We start from the raw sequence: 26,472 nt of genomic DNA on the forward strand, positions 1-26,472 counted from the left end.
CAGCAACCTCGGCCACGAGCGCATGCGCGGTAGGCAGTCAGCATGCTCCGTTCTCTTCATTCCAAGTCGGACTCTTTTCGGCGAAGGAATTACGGTCCTTTCAAAATAGGGTCCCCGCCGTTCGCAGGAGCGGCTTTTGATATTGGGTTACGGTTGTTTCCTCCGTGAATCATAAAATGTCGGGGTTCAGCCCCGAATTAATTGAGTATCTGGAAGGGAAGATCTCTTTCGAGGAGTTTGAGCGTCGCCGAGAGGAGCGTAAAAGCTGCGAAAGAAAGGTGGGGCTTCTTTTGCGTCGCAGTTATTCACAATTTTCTTTGTGCTCTATAATGAGGTCTATAAGGGGGAACCTTATGGCTTGTCCTCTCCGCGTTTTCAGTAGTGTGTATGTACTCAGGTATCCGATATCTTGCTTGCATTTTAAATAAGGATGTTGGCTCATCAAATCCTAAAAATAAGTTTAATAGATTAGAATACGCAAGGTACGTGAAAGGATACGTCTTATGGTGTTCGTTTGTCCTGATAAAAACAAATACTGGATCTAGGGCTCGTTTTCGAGCACAAAAATCCGACTGACCACTACGTGGTAGCAATTTTCATACTTCCGGTTTGAGCCTCTTTGGCGACAGACCGAAACCTCATCTCTGTGAGGCTTCGATCCGTGCTCGCCGCTGGAGCGCCCCGAGCCGGCTGGTTTTGGGGCTAAGCCACCCTGTAGAGATGGTGAAGAGGGGGGAAACTGCCTGCAGGGTTGAGGAGAGCCACATCTTTCCTCCCCAGCTAGCCATTACTCCCTTTCCCGAAGGCGGTTGTAGCGGTGGTCAGAATTGGCCACCACAAAGAGGAACTCAACCAGAAAAGAATGTGCAGGAGGAAAATAAGAAGAGAAAGTTTTGGTTGACCGGGTCAAACAGCAAAAACAACAAATAAGGTATCCTGGAATTGAAACTATTAAAAAAAAACAATAACGTTGTTCCCTAAGATTTTTAAGCTGCGAAGAAGAGAGAAAAAGGAAAAGATTTGGGTTTTTTTTTTCCTTTTCCTATACTGACAGCTAAGAGACTTAAGCAAGAAATTGGAAAAAAATCCACTTTGACATTAATAGGCATTTAATGCTGAAAATAAAAAGTCAAAGGGATAATAAAGATTTCTGGATAATCAAAAGCTTTTGAAAACAGGAAAGGAGAGAAAAAGAATAAAAGGGCAGGATCTGGAAGGGAGGAGACTGCCTGGAATTAAAAAGAATTTACAGCAAAATCTCAACAAGACTTCCAAAAGATATATTTTAACTGAAATATCTCAACAAAAACCCCAGGAAGAGAAAGTGGAAAAAGAAATAAGAAGAAATAACTTGGGACGATTTGGATTACTTGGTGATTTCTGGATTTTTGGTTATTGTATTTGAATGACTAAAATCAATCAGGTGGTTGTTTAAAACTGTTTAAAATGGCTCCACTTTTAGAGGAACTGAAAATGGAACTTAAAAAGTACAAAGAAGATGCACAAGAAGGGAGAGGTTCTTTTGGCTTCGTATTTCAGTTTTTAGAAATGGAGATTTGGAATTATGAGAAACAACAAGAAGTGTCTGCAGAACAAGAAGATTGCGACAAAGAAGAAGCCATCTTTATCAACAAGTAATCTTAGGTGGGGGGAAAAAAGGAAAGGGGGGAAAGAGAATGGAAAGTTTAAGATTGGGAAAAACAACTCCAAAAAAATTAGAGTGAAAAATAAGTATAAAATCAGAAAGCAACAGAAGAGGGAAATGCAGAAGAGAAAATTAGAAGTAGAGAGACAAGGGCGTAAAAGGGAGGGAGAAGATGAGAGGGAAGAAAGGAAGGAAAAGAAGTTATAAAGGACAGAAACAAAATATAGAGAAACAGGGCCTATTTAGAGATAATGGGTGAAAATTTAATGGAAAAGGGGATTCTGCAAAGGTACATAAGATAGTATGGTTATATTAGAAACAGAAATAATTTTAGAAAATATGAAACAATGTATGATTAAAATGTTTGATAAAATAGCTATTGTAATTCAGTGGAATGCTTGTCAATAAACAAATGTAACAAAATGAATATGATTTACAAAACGTGAAGAGAAATAAGGGAAAAATTATGGAGATTATTTGTGTCTTTAAGGAGGTATGATATTTAATTGAAAAGAAGTATTAAAGATGTTAAGATTTTAATGATTATTAATGATAGAACTGAATTGGAACTGAATGAGGGTTTATAATTACATATATTTATAATCTTTTTTTTTTAAGAATATAGTGTGTATTATAAGAATGTACCAAGCAGAATTCGATTGGATGTATTATGTATTATATTGAAGGTCATAACCTTAAGGTATATATTGAAGTTTAAATAAGAGTTGAATAGATGTAATTAAAAGATATAAAGGTGTCATTCTCCAATTAGTAACTACAGGAGAAAATTTGTTTAATGAGAAAAGTTAATATGAAATTGAAACAGAACAGACAAAAGTATAAATATAATGATTTGAATTGAGATGAGATAATCAAAATAAAATTGAGAAAATTAAAAGAGGGAAAAATCTATATAGGAAATGTAGAATAGTGTAAGATATGGAATAGAACACAAAAAGGAGCATGAAATTGAGTTTTGTGTCTGTATAAAGAAGTTCAACCTGGGACCATGCTATTTTCAAAAAAGATGTTTTACTTGTATTTTATATGTGTGAAAACCCAAATAAAACTTTATTAAAAAAAAAAGATCACATGACCATGGGGATTCTGCAATGATTGTATGTGAAAAACAGTCATAAGGCATTTTTTTCAGTATTGTTTTAACTTCAAACAGTCACTAAACAAATGGTTGTAAGTTAAGGGCTACCTGTAATATTATAAAATTAATGTTATTTCCTTTTTAATCTTTCCAGGGACAAAATGTACTCACTGAAGAAAATGAAGACGACCTTGATGGCCCTTCTACTTCTGGGCAAGGAATGTCTACTGAAATACAAGGACATATGGAAGCAGAAGGTATTTTTTTTGTGCTTTCTTTGGATCCTTTTTTTTCAGATCCACTGAGTATTGATCTATTGGTTGCAACAGGAGTTGACTGACTGGCTTGTTGTTCAAGTTGGCCTATAAGATTGTAGGCTGAAAGAGTAGACCAGTCACCCAGTTGGTTTTGTACCAAAATTGGAACTAGTCTTCTGATTTCTAGTTTGGTGTATTAGCCATTAGGCCAAACTGGCCCTCCCTCACTTCAAATTCCTTGTTAATAAGGAAAACATTTTATAGTTTTTCATTTTATTACATTATTTCTCCATTCTTGGAATACTTACAAAGCCTTTATTGAAACAATACTCTTAGAATATTCAGGAGTTCCATTAAAAAATTTAAAATGGGAATGGGATTGATTTTCTCCACTGTCAGGTTGTCTTTTTATAGGCAGAGAAGTCTTTGTTGGTTGTTCTGTGGCTGAAAATGATCTGTAGAAGCAGGAAATTTTGGAAAGTTATTATTTATTACTCCAAGTGATATACAAACCTAAAACAAACATAAAAACAACTAAAAATCAAGATCAGACACATAGCCTCTCAGACTAAAACAATTGGATAAACAATGAAATCAACATAACAAAATAATCTCCTTAAACAAATTATAAACATCAATCCCATGCCTAGGACCATTATAACAGAAGAGATTCTTTTGTATAGAATATAGAATCTTTTAGCAGTAGGAGATAGGTATAAATCAAATGCAAGGAGTTTTTGAATTTAGTTATTATTTATATATGTTCAAATGATTTTTCTTTTTTATTATTTTCATTAATTTTTCAAGTAATTTATCAATTTTTTATTTTCATTAATTTATTGTTTAACTGATATTAGTTATTCTAATTTATTGCACTTCTGGACAATCAATACCAATTATTTGAGCAATATACAACTCAAGTTAAAACATATGACAAAAGAATTATATTATGCGACCATGAAAAGAAAGCATAATAATAGTTGACTTTATTTTTGCCATTATGTTTCTGAGGTGAGGATTGGTAAAGATGAAATATTGTAGATTCTTGCTAATTCCTGTTATCACCCCAAAATCTTGCCTATTTATTTTAAAGACTTGAATTACTCTTATTGATTATGTGTGTGCTTGATTACATGTATGTCTTAATACAAATACTCCTTGTTTAGTAACCACAATTGATACTGTTAGGAGTGTAAGTCACCTAACAGTTGGGTTGGAAAATATATAAACCAGGATAGACATTTTAATACTGTCTCTTTAAGGGAATGCTAAAATTGTAATTGGGTGTGGTTCCTCAAACGGCCATAAGATGGAGCCAGAAACCTGGGTTGTTTAGTTCCTGTCCTGTTGCTGAGAATGTTGCTGTTCCTTATTGACTGTGACTGATCATAGTTCTTCTTGGGTTTGATGTAAGTCTGTTACTGAACTGTTTTTGATACTGGACTTTGTTATTTGGATTATCCCTGGACTGAAAACTGACCGCTTTAACTGTGAATGACTTGGACTGCTTGTTTGGACTTTGCTGAAACGTTTATTGGAAGTAAAAACTTACATTTTACTATACAGTGTATCTGTGTGCTGTGTGTGTGTTATTCTTCACTACTCTCACTGCGTCTCCCTGTGTGCGCTCATTCTCCTAACGGGGAATTACCTCAACAGATACTGACAAGATGGTCATTAAGTGAAGTAGTTGCTAAGTGGAAATCACATGGCCATGACTGTGCTTACCATTTTCCTTCAGTTTTTCTTTGCTTCTTGCTATTTCCTTTATCTGACCTTCTCTCTTTGTTTGAAATTAACTTTTATGTTTTTATGGCCACTTCCTTCTTTTACATGATTGATTAGATAACATCATTAATCTTTTTCTCTCTGAGCAGAAGAGATATCAGATGGCATCAGTAAATCTGTCCATCGAGTTTTTGCTTCCATGATGGGAGAGAATGATGAAGAAGAAGAAGAGGAGGAGGAAGATGATGAGATCTCTGAGCAACCTACAGCTGGCGATGTTTTTGCACTGGAGATGGTGCTTAATAGAGAGACTAAGAAAATGATGAAGGCAAGCAATATAAGAGTCGTTAAAGCAGCCACATCTTTTTTCAGATTTATGAGGAAGCCTAAAAAAAAAAGACCTAGTTGCCCCAAAGAAAATTGAATTCCCATTCTTGTGCATTCTGAAGCATCTCTTCTGAACCCTTTTTGAAGCATGCACATCCTTTTTGCTTAATTGGAAATACTTATGATAGAATTTGATTAAGTGGGTTCTGTGTGGGTATATGATATAAACTAAATATTAAATAATGTACATGGCTATTGCACAAACAACAGTTTAAATCAACAGTTCAATAAACAACCTCAATTCAAATATATTTCTTTTTTTGTAAAATATTAATATTGTAAAATTGTAAAATATTGTAAAACTATTCTTTGTAAGTAGTAATAAAAACTGAATTTATTGAAATACATTGATACCAATCTGTTTCTAGGAAAAACGTCCACGCAGTAAATTGCCTCGTGCCCTGAGAGGCCTCATGGGTGAAGCTAACATTAGATTTGCTCGAGGGGAACATGAAGAAGCCATTCTAATGTGCATGGAGATCATAAGACAAGGTATCTTTGGATGCTTCTATGGGTGAGATTTGTTACTGAGAATAAACAGAAGGGACACCTAATATTAATACAAGACAATTCAGAGTGTCATTATAGAGCTGACCTTGAATCTCTTCTGTGTTTTTATTTATAACTACACTTTCTCCTGGGTTTTTTTTGCAACTTCTTCTCAATTTTCCCAATATAGAAAATGTGTGGTTCAAAGCCATATTGCTCTAGCAATGTTCTTTTGGTTACGTTATATTGTATGGTAACATAGGTGCATAAACTTAACCCATACACAGTTTCTGAACACTTTGGGGTCTCAATCTGCTATTGCCAAGCTTTGAAAAGTTTACTTTTAACATTTCTTTTCAGGAAGGTGGAATAGAAGAAATAAACCTATAAGGAAATACATGGATAGATGGTTTTTAAAAAGTACTCTTTAAAATTAATGTATGACCACTTTTTGCTTTGGCTACGCTTGCTTTCCCCTGTAGAAATGTTACATTGGTGGACATTTTGAAAGCTCAGAAAATGTTTTCGTTGTCCTTTGAATGAAATTTTGGAGAAAGTTAAAATATATGCTGTATTTATTTTTATATTAGCCTCTACTGATTTAAGTTCACTTTGCTATTTTAACAATCTGCAGTACAACATGAATAGCGTAGTTTATTTTTACAGTAACTGTATTTGACATAGCAATTACTGATAAATGTAAAAAAATAATTAAGTCAGACAATACTGTAACTACATTTACTAATTGTGTTTTGTTTAAAATGTTTTGAATATTCTCTATAAGGAAATTTATAATCTATGAAACTCCAAAAGATCCACACTCTCTTAATTTTTTGCCAGATTGTAAATTAGAAAAAGAAGTTGAAGTAGGAAACTATCAACCTAATAGTAAAAGAGTTTTATTTGAGGTCTTAACAAGAAGCAGACCCCCTGATCTTCACATAAAAAGTCAGATATAGACAGCTGAATCCTTTCTTTCGTACTTTAGTGCATCATGGTGTATGGCACTATTTATCTTCTTAAATACAAGAACTATAGTGCTAGATTAAAGTTTTCCCATTACAATTCTTAAACAACAGAATATTATTTTTTAAATCTTTTTCTTTTTCCTTTTTTTAGGAGGAAAAAAGGCCTGGGGAAAAAATGGAGAAAAGTCACATTTCCCCGCTAAGCCTTCAGATATTTGTAATAAATAAACTGCTTCTTTTTCTTTAAAAATACCCATATTTGAATTACGCTTTTGTTTTTTTAAAATTAAAACCTGCCTAACATAATAACATCAGTGGCAACCAAATGATTTAAAATTTTGCTGTTTTGGTGTCATTGAAGAAAGTTTGGAAAAGATCCCAATTTCTGTAACTATCTGTCCTCTCTCTAGGCTACAGCATTCAAAGCAGGGACTCAGAGTAAGATCTTAACAGTTGGGTGGGTCCATGCAGCAAATCCTTCTCATGGTCCCTCCAGTCTAAGCTGCTATAGTTTTACAGGTCAAAAACAGCATTTTGCATTATATTCAGAAATTGGCTGCTAATCTGTCTTTAAACACTTTCAAATGATTATTGTTTCTAGGTGCAGAATGTACAAATTTAGGCATTTTTATTGAAATGATTATGAATTGTAACCCATTTTTCTGTTGACATCCAACAGCTCCACTTGCTTATGAGCCATTCTCCACTCTTGCTATGATTTATGAAGACCAAGGAGATATGGAAAAATCTTTGCAGTTTGAACTAATTGCTGCTCACTTAAATCCCAGTGACACAGAGGAGTGGGTCAGGCTAGCTGAAATGTCACTTGAGCAAGACAATATTAAACAGGCTGTCTTTTGCTATTCTAAAGGTAAACCAGTTGATGTCATAATAGATCATTTAATGATATTTGCTTTGCTGTCTATTTTGCAGCAAGTGTCAGAATATTGTTTTCATTACAGATTAGTCTTTGTATTTACTGAATTTAATTTCATTCAGTTGATTTTGATGATCGTCTCATGTTTATTTGTTGAGAGATTTAGGCGTGTTAGTATATTTACAGTCTCCTTGTCTTTTGTTATGACATACCAAATCAAGATGGGAAACTGATTTTGTACGAAGTGATAGATGATCCTGATATGACAGGTAAAATGTATAGTTTTTAAAAGCTATATGATAGCTTGCCAGTGTTCTGTTAGAAAGCTTTTCATGTACTCTGAATGAAATTGTGTGGGAGAATATTAAGTTATAATGTCTCAAAGATGTGGCAGATAATATGAAATGAAATATAACGATTGACTAAAATTCTAATGCATTTTTTAAAGTTTCTTTTAGTATATAGGAATGTACTTTCAAATTCACTTTCAATAATATTTTGCAAGCTTTAAAAATTACTCAAGCTTTAAAAATAAAAAAAATGGAAAAAGACCTATTTTCAAACCCACTTTATATACACAAAACAACAGAATCTTTCTTCAAATTGCTTAAATAATTTGTTCCCCTTGCTCATTTTTCATGATATATTTTGAACATAATTGATTTATGGAGTGAATTGTTTTGTTTAAATACTTCTCCACAACAATGTTCTCTCTCTGCTTTAATTACCTATTTTGCTTCATTTTCGGTACTTTAGCCCCCTTTTGTGGTCAAAGAATAAATCTTTTTTTAGGAAAGCTTTTTATAAATCAGCTGATATCTTCTAGCCAATCAAAATCCATTAAAATTGGAAGATTTCAGCCAAAAAATAAAGAAATGCAAATTATAACTCCCAGTGACAAAGGTGAAAAATTCATAAAAATGACAAGATAAAACTAACACTTTTAAAAACATTTACATTTCTTCCTCAAAGTAAAAAAGTAGTCAGCACTATCTTTTTTACAACATCTATGTCAGTCTTCCTCCTTGTGATTCAACATTAACAATGTCCTGAAAATGGCACAGATCATCAACAAGGAGTAATAAGCTGTGATTGAAAAGAGTCTCTTTTAGCTTAGTAAATAAAGATTTAAGAAATGAAAAGTATGACATTGTCTGTTTGAAAAATAAATTCTGAAGTGGGTGGTTTTTCAACAATTAAGTGATTGAAGCCCTACATCCCCAGCTAAAAGGCTTACCTGGCTACTTCAGAGTGCTACTCCAGAGATTCCTTGGAGGCTGCCTCTGTATGGAGGATCCTCTGGGGTGATTTGGGATCTCTCCCTAACCCAGGAGTTATATAAAGTTAGGGAACTCAGTCCTTTTGTTTGTAACTTGAAAAGACTTTGTTCCAGAAGAAGCATTCTGGACTGGTCAGTCAGCCATAGTCACTGGAAGTCCATAAATTAACTTAATTTTTTTAACCTATTTTTTGTTACTTGAAAAATGGATGTTCAATATTTATAACAGTCTATGCAGTGTTCAGAAGAACATAAATAAATTCATTATTTATTCCATTGAATATATTTGCATATTGCTTCCAATGATTAAAAATATCAAAGTGATTTATCATACCACTTCCATTTTTATAGCTCTGAAGTATGATGCTACTAACATGCGTTATTTGTGGGAGAGATCAAATCTCTACAAACAGTTAGGGGAGCACAAACTAGCAATGGATGGCTACAGACGCATTTTAAATCTTCTGACTCCTCTTGATGGTGAACGCTTTATGCTTTTGGCGAGAGATATGGCCAAGTAAGTAGAGTGGAACACTTAGTCATGCTGAACTGAAATGAAACATCAGCTTCTAATGGAGTAGGTTTTTTTCTTCTACATGTTGGTATAGTTAATTATTGCAGGATACAGAAATGATATGTTATGATTGGTTGGATGCTTTGGAATTCAGATAGTCCTCACTTAACAACCGCAATTGAGCCTAGAATTTCCATTGCTAAGCAGGTGATAAAAAAGTGCAACATCATGTGACTGCTTCCTAGCAGTGGAAATTCTGGCATTCCCAATTGCCATTGTTAAACCAATCATCCTGAGTTAAGTGAGACATCACATAGTTGCTATTTGTGACTTCTGCTAGCTTCCCCATTGGCTTTGCTTGTTTGAAATTGGCAAAGAAAATTTCAAATGGCAATCACATGACTGTGGGATGCTGCAACATCGCAAAACAGGTGCCAAGCCCATTGATTGTGATCATACCTTATCTCAAGTCATGGTTTAGAGTGGTATGAATTCAGAAAGCTTTGCCCTAGGCTTGTCTATCATCACTATTCTCCATCTTTGGTATTGGCCATAAGAAAGAATTTTTGCTTTCACTTTTGATAATTACATTTTTCAAAGGTTTACAGATCTCTGACTTTAGACTAATTCTAATTATGATGACTTAGAGTTTTGGGTTTCAGCAACATAATAAGGAGTCATCAATCAGATTGTTTTCTGTGATCAATCACAGCTGCTCTGTATAGGTTGTATATTGGTGAAATGACATTAATTTCTTTCTTGCTGAACCTAATTTTGAATAAAAACATATAAATTATGAGTTGAAGAATCATGACTTGCTTTTAAGTTTACATTTTGATACTCGCAACGTTTTTCAATGAGGATTATTGTTTTTCTTCTTGCCCAGAAAATATTGTAATAATTCATGTATTTTTAATACAGAAGATGTATTACAATTTGCATTTACTACTACCCCATTACTAATGTGTTCCACAGAAGTTATTATGAAGCAAATGATATCATTGCTGCTATTGAGATAATGGAAGAAGCTTTTATGAAACATCAAAGCCTTGTATCCATGGAAGACGTTAATATAGCTGCTGAGCTGTATATTTCCAACAAGCAGTATGATAAAGCATTAGCAGTAAGCATATTAAATTAATCTGATTGCTGTCTGTTTATAGTATAGGGAGTATATAAATGCATATGGATAAAGAGGTGCACTATCTGTTATTCAAGGAATTAAGATTGCCCTTCTGCCAGTTGTGAGTTGCCTCTTACTATGAAGGTTTCCCACTTAACAGATTCCAAAGGAATAATTGTTGAAAAGTATGTCTCCCCAAGTTGCATACAGAATATCAGCTCCTCCCAACTGTGGATTTTGGACCAGAGAGTATCAGTATCTAGGAGAAAAACGGAGATCTTTTGTTCTGCTTTTGGATGAGTTGTCATTTTCTGAAATTAGAACATTCTGTGTTGCTTTAAAACTCTTGTCTTTGTCCTCTTGTCCAAAATTATGGGTCAGAATTAACTTTTCTTTAGAGGTAAACTGAGCATGCCAGAGCCATATTTTATGCTGAAATGAACTTATGCTAGTGATCTCCATACAACTATGTTGCTTTTAGGCTATTGCTAGGGAGGAAGTGGTGGGAGTTCATATTTCTTACATCTTCTTTTAATATTTTTTCCTGTTAGGCAGCACTCTCTCAGTGACTTTCCCCATACTTCCTGAGTTATTTCATCCCTGTAGTGACTCTATGTCATTTGACGCTTTGAATCATTAAATTACCTCTTAGTTCTCAAAGTACTTTCCCTCTTAAATTGCCCTTTTCTAGGTTCATTCTTTTTATTTCTTGACAACCAAAATAATTTCTTCTTCTTTTAGGTTATTACAGATTGCTCAGGAATTGTACTTGAAAAGGAAGAAGCAGAAAAAGATACTTCAGCAGATAAAAAAGGTATTAGGGTGATTGAGGACCATTGTGCTGACCTCTATATGGAACAGTTACATCTTCTGAAATAGTCAGGCTTTCTGGTGTGATTATAGATGTACCTTTAACTCTTTACTGGCATTATAGTAGTTAATAATAAATACACGTAGTCTTTATAAATAACAGTAACAAAGTTGGAAGGGACCTTGGAGGTTATTTTGTCCAACCCTCAGCTCGTGCAGGAAATTTATACTATTTCTGACAAATGTCTGTCTAGTCTGTTCTTAAAAACATTTGGTGATGGGGCACCCACAACTTCCAGAGGCAATTGGTTGATTGTTCTCACTTTGTTAGAAATGTTCTCTTAGTTCTGGTTGCTTCTTTTCTTGATTGGGTTACATTTATTGTTTCTTCTCTTACCTTCAGGTGCTTTGGTAAATAAGTTGCCCCCCCCCCCCCATGTGCATTTATGTCAATTGATAAAAGTCTATTGATGTGTAATTTTATACAGAGTAATTTTATATTTATTGAATGATTTCAATAAATCATTCGGTGTATGCTTTATTTTTCCTGTTCTTCCCCCTTGTTCCATGGTAGAGGCAATGGAAGGTCAGGAAGATCCAGGAACAACAATTGATCAGCAAGAATTTGTGCCTGGAGCCAATTCTGCATGTGAGTGTGCAATTTCTTAAAAATTGCTGAGATGAGCAGTTTGCATCTCTCAGGATATAAATACCAGGACATAATAGTGGCACTGTATAAATAAATGCAGCTGGCTCTTGTTGCTGTAAGCAGATTGTTTTGTTTTCATTTTTCAGCCCTCTATTAAGGTTAGCTGTCCACATGAGTCCTGCCAGCTGGTTCCTTCCGCTGTGCCCCATGCAAGTTAGAAACAGCTGCACTGAATTTTTAAAATTTATGGATTATAATCTTCCAGACACTGTTATCCATCCTCAAAACAAGTCCTGAGATATTTTATAGTTTTTTTCCAAGATTAACAAAATCAGAGGACAAATTATATAGTAAGACTTAGACAATATAGGAACACCTGCTTCAAGGCTCAGAAGAGTAAATTGCAAATACTGTATGTCAGTGTGTCCAATCTTATTAACTGTACAGAATATATTTTGTGAATATGTTTTGTTTTCTTCTTTACATCATCTTATATTGGGAAAACAAGTAAGTAAATATTGGATAAAGGCACATAAAAGAAAACTAAAATAAAGAGTACTAAGTCTAGTGTTTGAATATTTATTCTTGCAATAGATTGAACTCTTTCACATTTATTCTGAGACAAACGTCTGTTTTATGAAAAGTGTATTTTTGTGTGCAGAAACAAAATGTATTAATGGTTCAAAACTCCCCCTTTAAATTTATGGATTGCAGGTAGTCCTCATTCGAGTAACTGCCTTGTTGAACAATCATTTCCAGTTATGTGGTGACAAAAAAGTATCTTTGTGACCAATCTTCACATTTATGATCTTCACAGGTCTGTAAAGCAAGGGAAAGCTGAAGTAAAATTATGAGCATGGTCATGGTTTCACTTAGTGACTGCTTCGCTTGACAACTGAATTGTCATTAAATAAGGACTGCCTGTATTTATTTGGAGAAAGTAGTTGAGAAAAATATAATGTACATGATATATTGTAAAATATTTACAATATAATGTAAATATTTTTGTAATATAATGATCCTGTTATTTTCTAGCTTCAGAAAAAATTACATGCTCTATACCTGATGGTGTTCCCATTGATATTACTGTGAAACTCATGGTATGTTTGATTCATCTGAATATCTTGGAGCCTCTCAATGTAAGTCAAGAACCAAATTAAGAAAAATATAATTTATTACGCAATCCTGTTGTATTCTGTTGAGGCAAAAACTGAATGAAAGTGAAAGCCTGTACTAGCTCATTTAGAATTTTAATTAAACTAAGGAATTCCCCCTGTTTTCCATTTAGAAAGTGATATATCTGAGAAATTGCAAAACTTACTTTTGAAATCCCCTCAGTTTGCTATGTGACTATGGAGTTGCTTTTGAAATAGCAGACACTTCAGTAAACCCTGAGCTACATTTTCTTTTTAAAAATGTTCTAGCAGTAAACTATACTTTTACATAGAAAAAAGTCAGACAATTCCAGGGACCTCTTGTAATGATGAGTTCAAGAAGCAATTGCTACAAGCGATAGGATACACTTGTATGGACTTTGTTTTAGGTTTCGAGTTGGTGTGAAAAAGACCAGACTCTCCAAAGGGATCTGGTGGGCAAAGAAGAATGAAATCCATAGGGAGAAACTGGACCCACCAGGATGATTACTATAGGAATAATTCATATGTTGTGCAAGTTTAAAGTATCCTATTAAGCTAGGATACTTTAATGGTAATATTTGGCCTTGAAATTGTTAGGGCCAACCTGCAGCCTTCCAAGCTTAATGTCTTCCAAATCTTCTGGTGTTTATAATACATATATTTTAAGTCTTTTCTAACTTTTCAAGGAAGTGTAAGCCTAACTCTTCTGCTTAGTGTTCCTGTCTTAGGAAGCAACGGATCTGTTTCTTTAGTTGTATCCTTAATTTTTCTGTTTTTCTGTTTTTTGCAAGTTCCTTTTGACTATCTTAGTGGAACAGAATCCTGAAGATATGGGAGATTTGTATCTTGATGTTGCAGAAGCATTTCTTGATGTTGGAGAATACAATTTGGCCCTCCCTCTCCTGAGTTCTCTGGTGTGCTCTGAAAGATATAATTTAGCTGTTGTTTGGCTCCGACATGCAGGTAACTGCTTCATCCTAATATGTGATAAGTTATTTTCTGGCTCAGTAACACATTCTGCTTTTTACAATTTAAAGTTGCAGTTGAGTGTGCACTTTGCTGGGAACTACCCCAAGGTGATATCTTCATGTGTCTTGAAAGGGATGTTAGATTTTCCTGGCACTAAACATGCATATACATTTTTGTATATGGTACTTTTGTGACTTGATTATGTACAAGATTTTTATATGTAAGCATCAGTCACTTTTGAAAGACCATTTATTTAAAACATAATATTGGGGAATAGATGCAATTTTTCAACAAAATATTATTCCTAAGTGTACTAAAATACACACATCGAAAATAGACGTTAATTAAAACTGGAGAATAAATGTATCTCATGTACTTCCCTCTGCTTTCTCCTAATAAAATAGTCTTGTGAAAAAATTCTATCTGCCCATTCTGTAAATTGTTATCCATGATATCGAATCCTTATTGCTTTCATTAAGGGCACATCAGCCCAGTCATAATAGTTGTATTTACAGTTTGATTGAATGAGGTGTTACAGCAGCATGTTATCTATCCTTAATTATGTAATAAAATGATCACAATTAAAGTGCTGTATTATGGCTTCTCTGCAATATGTGCCCTTAAAAGCTCTGAAAAGCAAAATATGAAAAACCATAACTTAAGACTTAACCCTGAATCTTCAACAACTTAAATTCTATTATCTGTTGACGTGATTTTTGGTCTGTTAACTATTTCTTGAACAAAAAAATTGAAGTATGGTTATTATATGTAATTAGTAATTACTGTACCTGATTATTGAATTCAGTTCAAAGTAGTGTCTAAAAACAAGCTGCCCAGGTTCAGATTTTGTCAGGTTCATATACCTAGCAGGAGACTGTAGTCATTCTTTCTATTTATTAGTATATAATAATGCTAACTTATTTTACAAAACAATGGAAGACAGACTCAGGTACTATAAAATGCTAAGCACTTTTTAATTGCTGTTGTGTCATATTAATGAACATCAGTTGCTCACTTTAAGTAATGTGCATGAAGCTATAACAGTTAATTGCTGTTTCTTAATGATAATGTTTTGGAGTGTCATCGTTCTTCTGTATGATGTCTTTTTAATAAATAAGACTGATGGGCATAGCTTTTTCCCCTGCTACTTACTTATACTCCTGTTTCTTAATTATTAGAGTTCCTAACTCCCACTAACATTTTCCCTATGATGCCCATGTTTTCTCCGGCTCCCTCCTTCTAAGATAAGAGATGGGAATTCAGTAGCAGTGTTCATGTTTAGAATCATAGGTCTTAATTATATTTGTGACCACTTTAGCTGTGGAAACTGAATATTACTGACTGGCTTTAAAGAAATCCTTGTATAACAAATAAAATTAAATTAAAGATTCTGTGCTACCCCTTCAGAACACAAACTATAAAAAAGGACCTTTCCTTTCTAGAATGCTTGAAAGCGCTGGGCTATATAGATCGTGCTGCAGAGAGCTATGCCAAAGTGGTTGACCTTACCCCTTTGCATCTGGATGCAAGGATCTCTCTCTCTATCCTCCAACAGCAATTGGGCCGGCCTGAGAAAGCTCTAGAAGCACTTGAGCCCATGTATGATCCAGATACCCTGGCACAGGATGCCAATGCTGCTCAGCAAGTAAGCATTTCTCTTATGGTGTTAATTCTATTCTGAAATCTGAAATGGGAGGGCTAAATTGCTCAAAGAATGAAACAAGATGCTGGAATGAAAAAATGCTGGGGAGGGAACAGTTGCTCTTTCCCAAGATCTGGGATCCAGATCGAAAACAGCTAATGATCTTGCCTTTGTAACCCAATTTTCTGTATTTAGGAATTAAAATTGCTGCTTCATCGCTCAACATTGCTGTTTTCTCAGGGCAACATGTACGGTTATGTAGATTCTTTGCTCACCATGTTAGCCATGCTGTTAAAGGTACGTTAATTCTTCTACCTCTTCCGTCACACTGCTCATGTGTTTCTTTCTCATCTAGTTCAATGAGAAAGACTAGGATCACCCATTCTAATGCTCAGCAACTTCCCTGATTACCTGGTCCCCAATGTATTGTTGCAGAACCCTCCTTAAATGGCTACAGAAGATGCCAATATTCATCCTGGGGCTATTTTATCAGAGAAGATCTGTGATTTCGTGTCATCTATGATAGCTATAGACAGTTTCATACTGTCGTCACACTAATTTATAAAGCAGAACATACACTCAGTCTACTTTTTGCTTTAAGATATGAAAGGAGTGACACAATATTAGTGGGGGTTATAGGTACCTTGCTTGATTTATGCAAGCTAGTCAAAAGAGTTCAATTGCTTGGGAGATGGAGTAATACCATCTACTCTAGAGAAGACAGTGATCTGTTTTCTTCTGAAGAAGCTATGTAGATCTATAAGATTATGCTAATAGGTGACCAGATACAAATATCCTGGGTTTTTTAGGCGAAGATCTGCCTAAATAGCTGCAGATTCCTTATTTATCATCTCAGTTCTTTTCATTCTGGTTCAGTCCTGGTGTCAAGACAGAATCGGCTCCAGCCATTCTGATGTTTTGTTTTAAAGGAATGCAACTTTGTTCATCTCTTAGTACCACTTGATATTACCGTCTATAGCATGCAGAATAACAGAATCACAGAGTTGGAAGGGACCTTGGAGGTATTCCAGTCCAACACCCTACTCAAGCAGGAAATGCTATATCATTTGAGACAAATGGTTGCCCAATCCCTTCTTAAAAACCTCCAGTGTTGGAGCACCCTCAACTTCTGGAGGCAAGTTGTTCCACTGATCAGTCAGTTTAACTGTCAGAAATTTACTCCTTAATTCCAGTTGGTTCTCTCCTTGATTAGTTTGTCTACCAACCATGCCCTTTTCTGGAATCAAACCTCTAATCATAGTTGTTCATGCCCTAGTCATCATAGGCTTTAGATGATTGCAATGTATAATTATACAAGCTGCCATTGCACTTGGTCCAGAATTTAGAGTTGGGTAAGAATGTAGGAGTCAGATTGCTGATTGGAACATGCTGTTATTATAGCCGTAGCTATTGTTTCAGGTGAAGGATTTAGTTTGGTATATAAGATTGCAAACAATTTGAGGTCAAGTAATCTTTCATCGCTATAGACTTAGTGAAAGGACTCCTCTGAGGGTGCCAACAAGTACCCTGTCTGAAGTGTGTGAGGTCCCCATTTTCCCTTTTTAGGTATCTGATTATGAATTTTGAAATATTTTTATCTTTTTTTTCCTCCCCACCTATTTTAATACAAATCTATATATGTAAAGCAAAATACCACTCATGCATTATCACAAAATCTCCAGAACCCTAAAGCCTGCAAAATTGAAATTTGACACGTACGTTCCTCTTGGCTTCTAGGTGCTCACTAAGAAAGGATTTTTTTGAAATGACCATCAGAGCATTAGTATTTCATATATTATTATTAACATGCTCTGATGCTAAGGAGTTCTACTCCCCCTCCCCACCTGAAAAGAAATCTGTTCCAAATGCAAAACACAGAGGAATTTCAGTTTCAGTTTCACAACACTAAGCCGCTTTAGTACAGAACAGTTGAACTAAGCCATGCCCAGGCTCCTTGCTGTCTCCTTGCTCGCAAAAACTGTTTCAGTTTCCAAACAGCCCTCAACTCTCACACACTGACAGGACGCGAGCCAGATGAATACCAATGGATGCTGGTGGGAAGAGGCAGAAATTTTTTCCCCTTATTTTCCTCCCCAAAAACTAAGCCCGACCACATACTTTCATAGCATCGAGCTAGTATTTTATTATTGTTTTGTGTAATTATTTTGTAATTATTTTAATAGCTTTTATGCAAGTCTCTTCAATATGAGATCATATAGGAAATAGCATAGAAATATACATTAAATAAATGTGTGGTATTTAGGCAGAATAAGAGAAAAAGTATACATTTGAAAGGTATTGTGTGCAGTTTGTTTCAGATGTGAGTCTTTCTGTATTGAGCTGTGACAGTTTTATCTATGGGTGACTTCAGACAATGAAAATTTATGGGTTTTGGTAAATTTAATCTGCTTTGTAATTGGATCAAGCCAACTGTGTCATAGATCTTTGGCACTTTTTATTGTTCACTTTGTTAACTCTGGGATGCAGTTACAAATGGAAAAATCAATAAACTATTTGAAAGCAAAGTATGTAGGGTAGTTCTTATTTTCAGATGTGTTTCAACTTGCAGGTAGCCATGAACAGAGCTCAGGTATGTTTAATATCTAGCTCAAAATCAGGAGAAAGACATCTCTATCTGATAAAAGTTTCAAGAGATAAAATCTCTGATAATGATGACCAGGAAACAACAAAGAAAGGTAAGACAATTTAAATTGTTCAAATTGTGGAAATAGTTGTCTATTGCAGTCTATAAATTTTGATAACCTGACCTTTGTTAAGTAGGCTTTGAGCAATTTTTTTAGTGACAATAGGCTTTTTAATATTCCTTCCTTCCTTTTATTGAATCCACACAAGATAACCTCTACCTCAGATTTTTATTTAATGTTTTTAATTGTGTTTTAGTTTTATGTTCTGGTCCGTGTAAAAATTAACAGTGATTTATGGTTGCACCCTAGCAATATTTTTGGTGCTTACAAGTGTTCTGGCAAAGGACGATTGGTGGAACCTTCTCCTTAAGGCAATCTATGCATTGTGTGACCTTTCACGATACAAGGAGGCAGAACTGCTAGTGGACTCCTCACTGGAATATTATTCATTCTATGATGATCGGCAGAAGCGCAAAGAACTGGAATACTTTGGTCTCTCTGCAGCAGTTTTAGACAAGAATTTTAGAAAAGCTTATAATTATATCAGGTGGGTCATCTCAACAATCACATTGGATTAAGGCAAATTCATTTCAAATCCTCTTTAAATTAAAACCTTATTACTGACACAGTATTTTGTTAGATAATTTAGATCATCTTTTGTTTCTACTAAGGACTCGCCTCAAGCAAACCTCCTACCTATGTGCCATATCTTCAGAATACTCCATCTTCATCTCCTCCAATTTAGCATTGGTGAAAAAATAATTTTAGTTAAAGGACCCAATGTCTGTTGAAAGAGACTAGTTCTAGGTCAAGTAACATAGTAGTGAATGGTCTGGGGTGTCTTCCTTTGAGTGTAATTCTGTGAATTGAACCTCCGTGTAGAACAGGGGTAGGCAATTAATTTCTGTAGGGGGCCACATGGAAAATCAGATCTGTGTTCGAGGGCCGAACCAATTTTATAAAAGGCCATTATAAAGGGCCCATTATAAAATGCAGCAAATTATATATAAGAATATATTCCTCGTGAGCGCCCGCGAGGAAAAAGCAAGCCTCAAGTTGCTGGGAAGTTGCTCGGGTGCTGGGAGCAGACTTTTAAAGTGCAGCCCGAGCAGGACCGCCGAGCCGGGAAACGGGGCACCAAGACAGGGCAAGGCTCCACCAGCAGCAACCTAGCTTTAGGTGGCTCCAAGCAGCCCGCTCCAAGCAGCCCACCTGCCCGCCGGGCGGAACCCTTCCCACTCCTCGGCGGGAAGACGCTCCCGCCTGCAAACTTTGCCTTTGCAAAGTTTAAGCCTGGAAGCCCCGGAAAAAAAAGGGGGATGGGCGGGGACTCACCTTCGGAGAGGTCGCACTCGAAGGTGATTTCGAACTCCCAGCCAAGGCCTTTGCAAAGTTCTTCTTTTCTTTCCTACCCCGAGAGCGCTCCGCACTGTTTTGCAGCTTTGGGGGCCACGCGGCGCAGGGCAATACGCCACGCCCAGCGATTTTTTTTCAGGGGCGGGCCGGATTGGACAGACCAACGGGCCGGATGTGGCCCGCGGGCCGTAGTTTGCCCACCCGTGGTGTAGAACATGCTCATTACAAGAGACATACAAAAGGGAGGAAAGAGAGGCCATCTTGTGACTAGATTACCCCGTTGTCCTCAGTGATTGTAGGCTGAACTTTTCTGTCATTTGCAAGCAATCTGAAAAGCACCTGTTTTTTCTGTAGGATAATGGTAATGGAACATGTCAGTAAGCCTCAGCTTTGGAATATCTTTAACCAAATCACCATGCATTCCCAAGATGTCCGGCACCATCGCTTCTGTTTGCGATTACTGTTGAAGAACCCAGACAATCATGCACTGTGTGTTTTAAATGGCCACAATGCTTTTGTGTCCGGTTGTTTCAAGCACGCCCTTGGTATGATTTTTACTGTTATTAAAAAATTGCAATTCCAGTATGTAGAATTATGTCTTGTGCATGAAACTGGAATACTAGAAGCTGTGGTTTTACTATTTTGCAAAAACAAAAATGGAGAATAGCTGCTACCAATGCTTTGGATTAAAGCAGGACCATTTCATCATTCTATGATGAAACAACAGAGGGGATAAGTGATGGACAGCAACCTCATCAATATGCCTTGTGGTAAATGAGGGCTTTGTGATTTGTCATTCCCAACTTGCCCATATGTAGTGGAGTTTTCCCACTCGATAAGCAAACTCCACTACAACCATTCTGTCAAAAATGCCCAGGCTGTTTTTTATTAAACTTCAAAAAGTAAAACGGTCCATAGATGTACTGCTGGTTTAAATTTATTTGAAAGCTTTTTCAATTAAATATATGTAGTAATAAATGACATTCCAAAATCTTCGCTGCTTGTTTTTTTGCAGGACAATATGTACAAGCGTTCCGTACTAACCCAGATGAACCCCTATATAGTCTTTGCATAGGCTTGATCTTCATCCACATGGCATCTCAGAAGTATGTGTTAAAAAGGCATGCCCTCATAATACAGGTCTGTTGTCTTTCTCTCACAACTTTCACGTGCACACCCTTATCTCACGCTAAACGGCGTAAAATTCCCTTCAAATTTATTTAGGCAAGTCTTCAAGAATTGACTGTAAAAATAATCCATATATTCTTGTAAAAGTTAAATTGCATGAAACATCTTTTATGTTTGGTGCTGGGTTGTAAGCAGGTTGATCAGTATTATCAATTGTTCTGGGAATGTTTATTTTGTTTTTCCTTTTGGTGCAGTGTTTCAGAAGAAAAGATAATCAACAATATCTTTCAATCCCATTATTATTTGTTATCCACATTTTCCAAGACTTATAAACTAGTGAAGTTTAATAGTCTTACTGATGGGAGATGTACTACTGCAAAATACTTTGTGGAATATTTATGTACAACATTGTGGGGACTGATTAAATGCCATCATTTAATGATGTCAACTCCTAGTGAGCACATATATTTTTTCAATGGTGCTGGTTCTGTTTTTCTCTTTCCTTCCATCCTTCCCAGAGCCTTTTCCAGAGAGTTAATCTTCACACAGTATGTTCAAAGTAAGATAATTTGAGCTTCATCATTTGTGTCTCGAAAGAAAATTCTAGGTTGATAATTCCATAATCCATTTTTCTCGGCTGCCTGTGGTATTATCAGAAGTCTTCTCCAACGCTAAATTTCCAAAGCTTCAATTGTCTTCCTAGCCTCCTGCTTCAAAGTCCAGCTTTTGCTTCCAAAGTGTATCATATGGAATAATATTACTATAAGATATTTTACTGTATTTAATGGTGGCCATGTGTGAATTTAAGTCTGACAATATTACTTCTGATGTCTCAATTGTTACTTATAATTTTTAATTTTTGCACTGGTGAAGTTTTCCTTTTGTATTTAGGGGTTTTCATTCCTGCAACGATACCTGAGCCTTCGTGGTTCTTGTCAAGAATCTTATTACAACTTAGGACGTGCCCTTCATCAACTGGGATTAGTACATCTTGCTATTCACTATTACAAAAAGGCCCTGGAATTACCTCCATTGGTCCTAGAGGTACTGTATGGAACAGAATTTGATTAGGATTTGAATGTTAAGACACATGAACATTTCCACAAAATGCCACCCTCTATGGGCTCACCTATTTCTGTATCCCCCATTTCCAATTCTGTTTTCATCACCAGTAATAGACAGAATATGCATACCCATGTTGGCATCTTAGGATAATTATGCAAAGGTGTTTATAAAATATTTATGTTTTTAACTCTGACATGTTTGTTAGTTTAAACATGTGAGACTTAAAACCATGCATATTTTATAAAGTGAATGTCGACTGTCCCATAAACTTCTTGATGAAAAGAATAACAAATCAGCATTTGACAAGCTTCCCCTTTCAGTTGGATCCCCCACCATCATCCACAGTTTCAATTTGGCCATTCATATATCCAATGCCAAATTTCTTCCCTTTTATGTCTTTAAGTATTTATGGTTTTCCTGATAGCGCTGATACAATTCCCCAAACTGTTTGGAGGGAACCTGCTTTGTCTTCTCTGGCCTATCCCACAAAGCATTTATGATTCCAACCTCTGCTCTGAAATTTAAGAAAATCATAACTAAAACCAATATATTTTACTACTGTTCCAAGTGTGGTCACATGCCATTTAAAACCTTTGAAAAGACCGAGCAGAATATAGTCAGTTTTGCAATATGCTGAGGTAAAAGATTTGCCCCTACTTATAGTTGTTTTCGAAAATTCCAGAAAATGTAATTACCATATTACATTTCCATGTGCAGGATTTTTTTTTCAAAATTAAACTATTCTAAAGATTTGGATTCAGGGAAAGACAATATTTGTTTATTGCTGACTAGAAACTGCTTATGTGTTTTTTTCCATATCTAGAAAAAAACTAACTTATAATGGTTTTGATGATTAGATAAGATAGATTATATAAAGAGTCCATGTTGTAACTATAGAATAAGTGTACAGTTAAAATTCTATTTATAACACTATAAAGCAGATTGGTAGCATCTTATTTGTATCTTTTTCTATTCTATTTGTCTACTTTTTTTTCCTTTCTGCCTTTTTCTTCCTTTCTTAGATTTCTCTGTGTTTTAATTTTTCTTAGTTTATATTTCTTTTTAAACTTCCTTAAATTTTTTTAAAAGTAAATAATAAATTCATATATAAATGTATGTACATGAATTCTGGGAAAAAGATATTTTGTGACTTGTTAAAATAGATTTTTCTTCTTTAAACTAGGGAATAGAAGCTGACCAGACAGACTTACGAAAAGATATCGCCTTCAATTTGTCGCTCATTTATCACAGCAGTGGAAATATTCAAGTGGCTCGCAAACTGTTGTATACATACGGAACTGTATGAGGACAGTTATATACTTGGTCAGTGAGATGAATTCCTTTCCTTGATTCTAAAGGAAAAGCAGTTCTATAAACAATGTCTGCTTTTTGCTTTTATGAGGAGACTTGGAAGAGACTGATGGAAGAATGATCAAGACAGAGACATTATGAATGGACTCCAGCCTTTGAATCATATAATTCAACACTCTGATTCTCCTTAAAACTGAATGAGAAATACAAGACGACTTAAAACTTCCTCGGTAGAAGAAGTCTAAGAACTTTCTTGATAGAGTTGAAAGTTGAGCTGTTTTTCTCTGGGAAACTTAATCCTAACCCTCTAACCAACGGCCAATTTGAATCTGTACAGGAATCAAGAGCTTTTTGATACACAAAACTTATTCCAGAAAAGTACTGCCTCTTACTAACCTTTACAATATACCCAATGTTTAGGCCACAGTTGGGATTGTTATGCCCCTTGTTCTATTAGAGTACATTATTGTTTATAAGAATGGTGAATTCTTAGCAACTTCTGCTTCTTCACTTGGAAGAAATGAACATTCACATTAATATGTGTATTTTTCTTATTTAAAAAGGATACAGAAGAGAAACTGTTTAACTGTTATTTCAGGATATGATAATAAAACAAAGGGCAAAATCAGGTTCCATTTCTTTACATTTAACAACCTATTGAAAATGAATTTATTATAAAGATGTGGCAGTCTAAAGTAACTATTCCAGAGGTGGTATTCAGCAGGTTCTGATCAGTTCTGGAGAACCAGTTGCGGAAATTTGAGTACCTGCAAATAACACCTCTGACTGGAGATTTTACAGTGTCCTTCCCCTGCCACACCCACCAAGCCACGCCCACAGAACGGGTAGTTAAAAAAATTGAATCCCACCACTGAACTATTCTATGTGTCAAAGTATTTCCTAAGAAAAATAAACAATATTGACTTGTAGTACATTTTATAGTTTAAGAAGAGGAATCACTGCTCTTTTTTTAGAACAATAAAATACAAATTGCAACTGTTATAAAAAAAAGTGGATGTTTTATTCTTAAAAACAAATCCCACATCCCTACAAGATATATAGCATGCTTATATACCATACAGTGGTTATCTAGAATAGAGAAAATTCAAAAATATATAATTGTTATCCATGATTTATGGTAATCTTCTTCAATCTGGATTCCCTTGTCATTTCTATTTCTAAATACCAGTTACCAGATAATTTCTGAAAGTTCTGGGAGTTGAAGTCTGGAAGACACTGAAGTAAGGAAAGGTTGATTTAGGGTGAAAATATTTGGAAAGGCCAGTTGTTTTGATATTTATGAACCAAATCCTGGTGAGAGTTTTATTTGGAAATCTGAGCAAATATTTTATAGTTCGGTGAATTGTCAAATGGCATACTTAAGATTTTTAATGAAATGATTTTTGTACTACATGTACGTAAATATGAAAATCACCAACGTTGTAAAAGACTACTAACTTTCTGGCTTTTATATTGTTTTTTTCACCTCATACCGAATAGTTCAATTCCCAAATAATGATGGGTGAGGATTAAGACAAGTAGGTAAGAGCAGATAGTAAAATATTTTTGTGTGAAAAATAGACTGAATTATGAATTTTGTTACTATAATTTTAATAGTGATGAAAGTATTTCTGTCATACATCTTTCCTCTCATGGCAGTTTATCTCTGGTGGTGATGTATTTGCTCAAGCTATGCCTTGTATTGAGAGGACTCACGAAGATCCCCTTTGTGAAAAATGTATTTGGATGCCAGTCTTACTCTATAAAATTTAGTCTGGTCAAGGCTTCAGACTTGCCATTTATAAAGAAAGAAATCCAAATAGTTTTCCTTTCTTGAATTGCAAATAAAGCACAACTGTTAATATACAAGATATACAAATTATATCACGGTGTATAGTATGTATATAGTATTACAAGGTTGACTCTGTATACTTATCCCCGTGTAGATTTGAATCCTATGTGTAACTTTAAAAATGGAAATTATTCGCTCAGGAAGAGTTTAAGATTGAGGCACATAATTTATTTTTAATAAAACTTGAAGTTTTCCGGTCTGAAAAGTTCCACACAGGCATTTTAAAGACTTGGTAGTTGAAACCTAGTACCTAAAGTTTAGAGGACTTTTCTTCATTAGTGTAGAGCATTCCTAGTCCATATAAGATCTCCTCTGTTAACATCAGTATGTGGAGGATCATGCTGAAATGATCTACCATTTGGCTCCTTCCAGGTACATCACCGTTCTTGGGGCCCTAGATCTGAGACATGATGTTCACAGGTGCAGGGTCATATTTTACATCCTGGAACCTCCTGGGTAAGCAGATCATCAATTATTTTGTTCTGTTAAATATTTCCTGGACATGTGCTTCAGGTGATTTTTAGTCTCCCACCGCTTCAGGCAGGCCTGGCTAGGGATCCTCACTGGCTTATTCTGTTGATAGAACATTTGGTCAAAGCTGAGAATTACCAGAAAATGCCAAATCTACTGAGGACCTCATACTTTGATTCTAATCAGTCCAAAATGAAATATGTATCTGTTAAACTAACATGTACAAGCATTTGAGTTCCAAAAAATCTAGTAGTTAGATCTCTGCAGTGAACATTCTTGGGAGAAACTAAGAAACAGTTATCAATCTTAATTTTCAGAATATTTTTTTCTTTAAAATAGCAGTAGGTGAAATTTAAATTATACCTGAAGCCAGATTTTTTTTAAGCTTGGAAAGCAATTAATTTAGAATTAATTAATATGAGTAAATGAGCCATGGCTGATATAAAAGCAAAATTTACGATTTTGCCAACTTTTTCCTCCAGCCCAGTAAGTCATGTCTTATTTTCCTAAAGCCTCAAAAAGTTGACCATAGCCTCAGTTCTAGATTTTTGAAGTAGTCTCAGATAAAGGGGAAGGTGGTCCAAGAAATGATCTTACATATGTGTTAAATGCAACTGATAGGTACTCAGGTTTTTTTTTCCATTTTTGAATGGTGATGATAGTAAATATTCCAAATCAGCAGTAAGATATATTTTTCTCTGCATAAAACATCTAGCATTTGAAGAGACTTGAGAAGACCAATTTCAACAGTGTGCAGTTCCACTCTCAGGTTGAATTTCTTCCCTCAGGCAGCTCTTATAATCAGCTGGAAATCCTATCTTTCAGTGTTTCCTAACCTTTTTTTTAGTTAAACTCTATCTCTTTAGGGTTTTCCAGTCTTCTTTGCAATGATCAGCACTGAATTTTAACAGCTACTGAAATTGGTGTCTAATGTTCACCTCTAGGAACAGTCCTAGAGTGTGCCAATGTTTGTTCCCTCTTAGTTGACTGAATATATGATACTTAATGAGACCACAGTTAAGACAAAACAAGCCATACTATGGCTTAGCTTGATGTGCAAAGTCAGTGCTCT

General features: G+C 35.2%; 2 protein-coding genes across 6 annotated transcripts in view; one reads left to right on the forward strand and one right to left on the reverse strand.

Annotated features, from left to right (window-relative positions):
• Positions 1-25: 25 nt before the first annotated feature.
• GTF3C3 (general transcription factor IIIC subunit 3) lies at positions 26-24,959 on the forward strand. 3 transcript variants are annotated; one of them, XM_026696870.2, is made up of 19 exons: positions 26-278; positions 2,899-3,001; positions 4,879-5,057; positions 5,485-5,608; positions 7,253-7,444; positions 9,081-9,246; positions 10,219-10,366; positions 11,108-11,180; positions 11,751-11,825; positions 12,861-12,964; positions 13,753-13,924; positions 15,373-15,575; positions 15,768-15,869; positions 18,142-18,268; positions 18,527-18,764; positions 19,928-20,118; positions 20,589-20,713; positions 21,593-21,745; positions 22,950-24,959. In XM_026696870.2, exons 1-19 carry the CDS (start codon positions 177-179, stop codon positions 23,070-23,072), a joined length of 2,700 nt encoding a protein of 899 aa, XP_026552655.1. In that variant the 5' UTR covers positions 26-176; the 3' UTR covers positions 23,073-24,959. The 3 variants fall into 3 exon arrangements, 1 of the variants encoding a protein (XP_026552655.1); XR_015740708.1 differs by having other exon boundaries at positions 53-278; positions 20,589-20,679; XR_015740706.1 differs by lacking the exon at positions 22,950-24,959 and having other exon boundaries at positions 53-278; positions 20,589-21,260; positions 21,593-21,699.
• CCDC150 (coiled-coil domain containing 150) overlaps positions 21,930-26,472 on the reverse strand; it is a 35,294-nt gene continuing 30,751 nt past the window's right edge. For all 3 annotated transcript variants that reach the window (XM_087919767.1, XM_087919768.1, XM_026696869.2), the window contains one exon: positions 21,930-25,502. In XM_087919767.1, coding sequence (XP_087775893.1) covers positions 25,398-25,502 — 105 coding nt within the window. In that variant the 3' untranslated portion in view covers positions 21,930-25,397. The remainder of the gene's footprint in view (positions 25,503-26,472) is intronic.

Source organism: Pseudonaja textilis, chromosome 1 (assembly GCF_049901715.1).
Source record: "Pseudonaja textilis isolate UNSWEBS1 chromosome 1, rPseTex1.2, whole genome shotgun sequence".
NCBI classification, from domain to species: domain Eukaryota; kingdom Metazoa; phylum Chordata; class Lepidosauria; order Squamata; family Elapidae; genus Pseudonaja; species Pseudonaja textilis.

What these genes read in the sequence shown, in the direction of transcription:
- GTF3C3 (XM_026696870.2), top strand. Translation starts at nt 177, where the DNA reads ATGTCGGGGTTCAGCCCCGAATTAATTGAGTATCTGGAAGGGAAGATC. An exon ending in TTGGCGAGAGATATGGCCAA is followed by an intron (nt 9,247 to 10,218) that starts GTAAGTAGAGTG and finishes TGTGTTCCACAG; the next exon opens with AAGTTATTATGAAGCAAATG. An exon ending in TACCTCCATTGGTCCTAGAG is followed by an intron (nt 21,746 to 22,949) that starts GTACTGTATGGA and finishes TCTTTAAACTAG; the next exon opens with GGAATAGAAGCTGACCAGAC.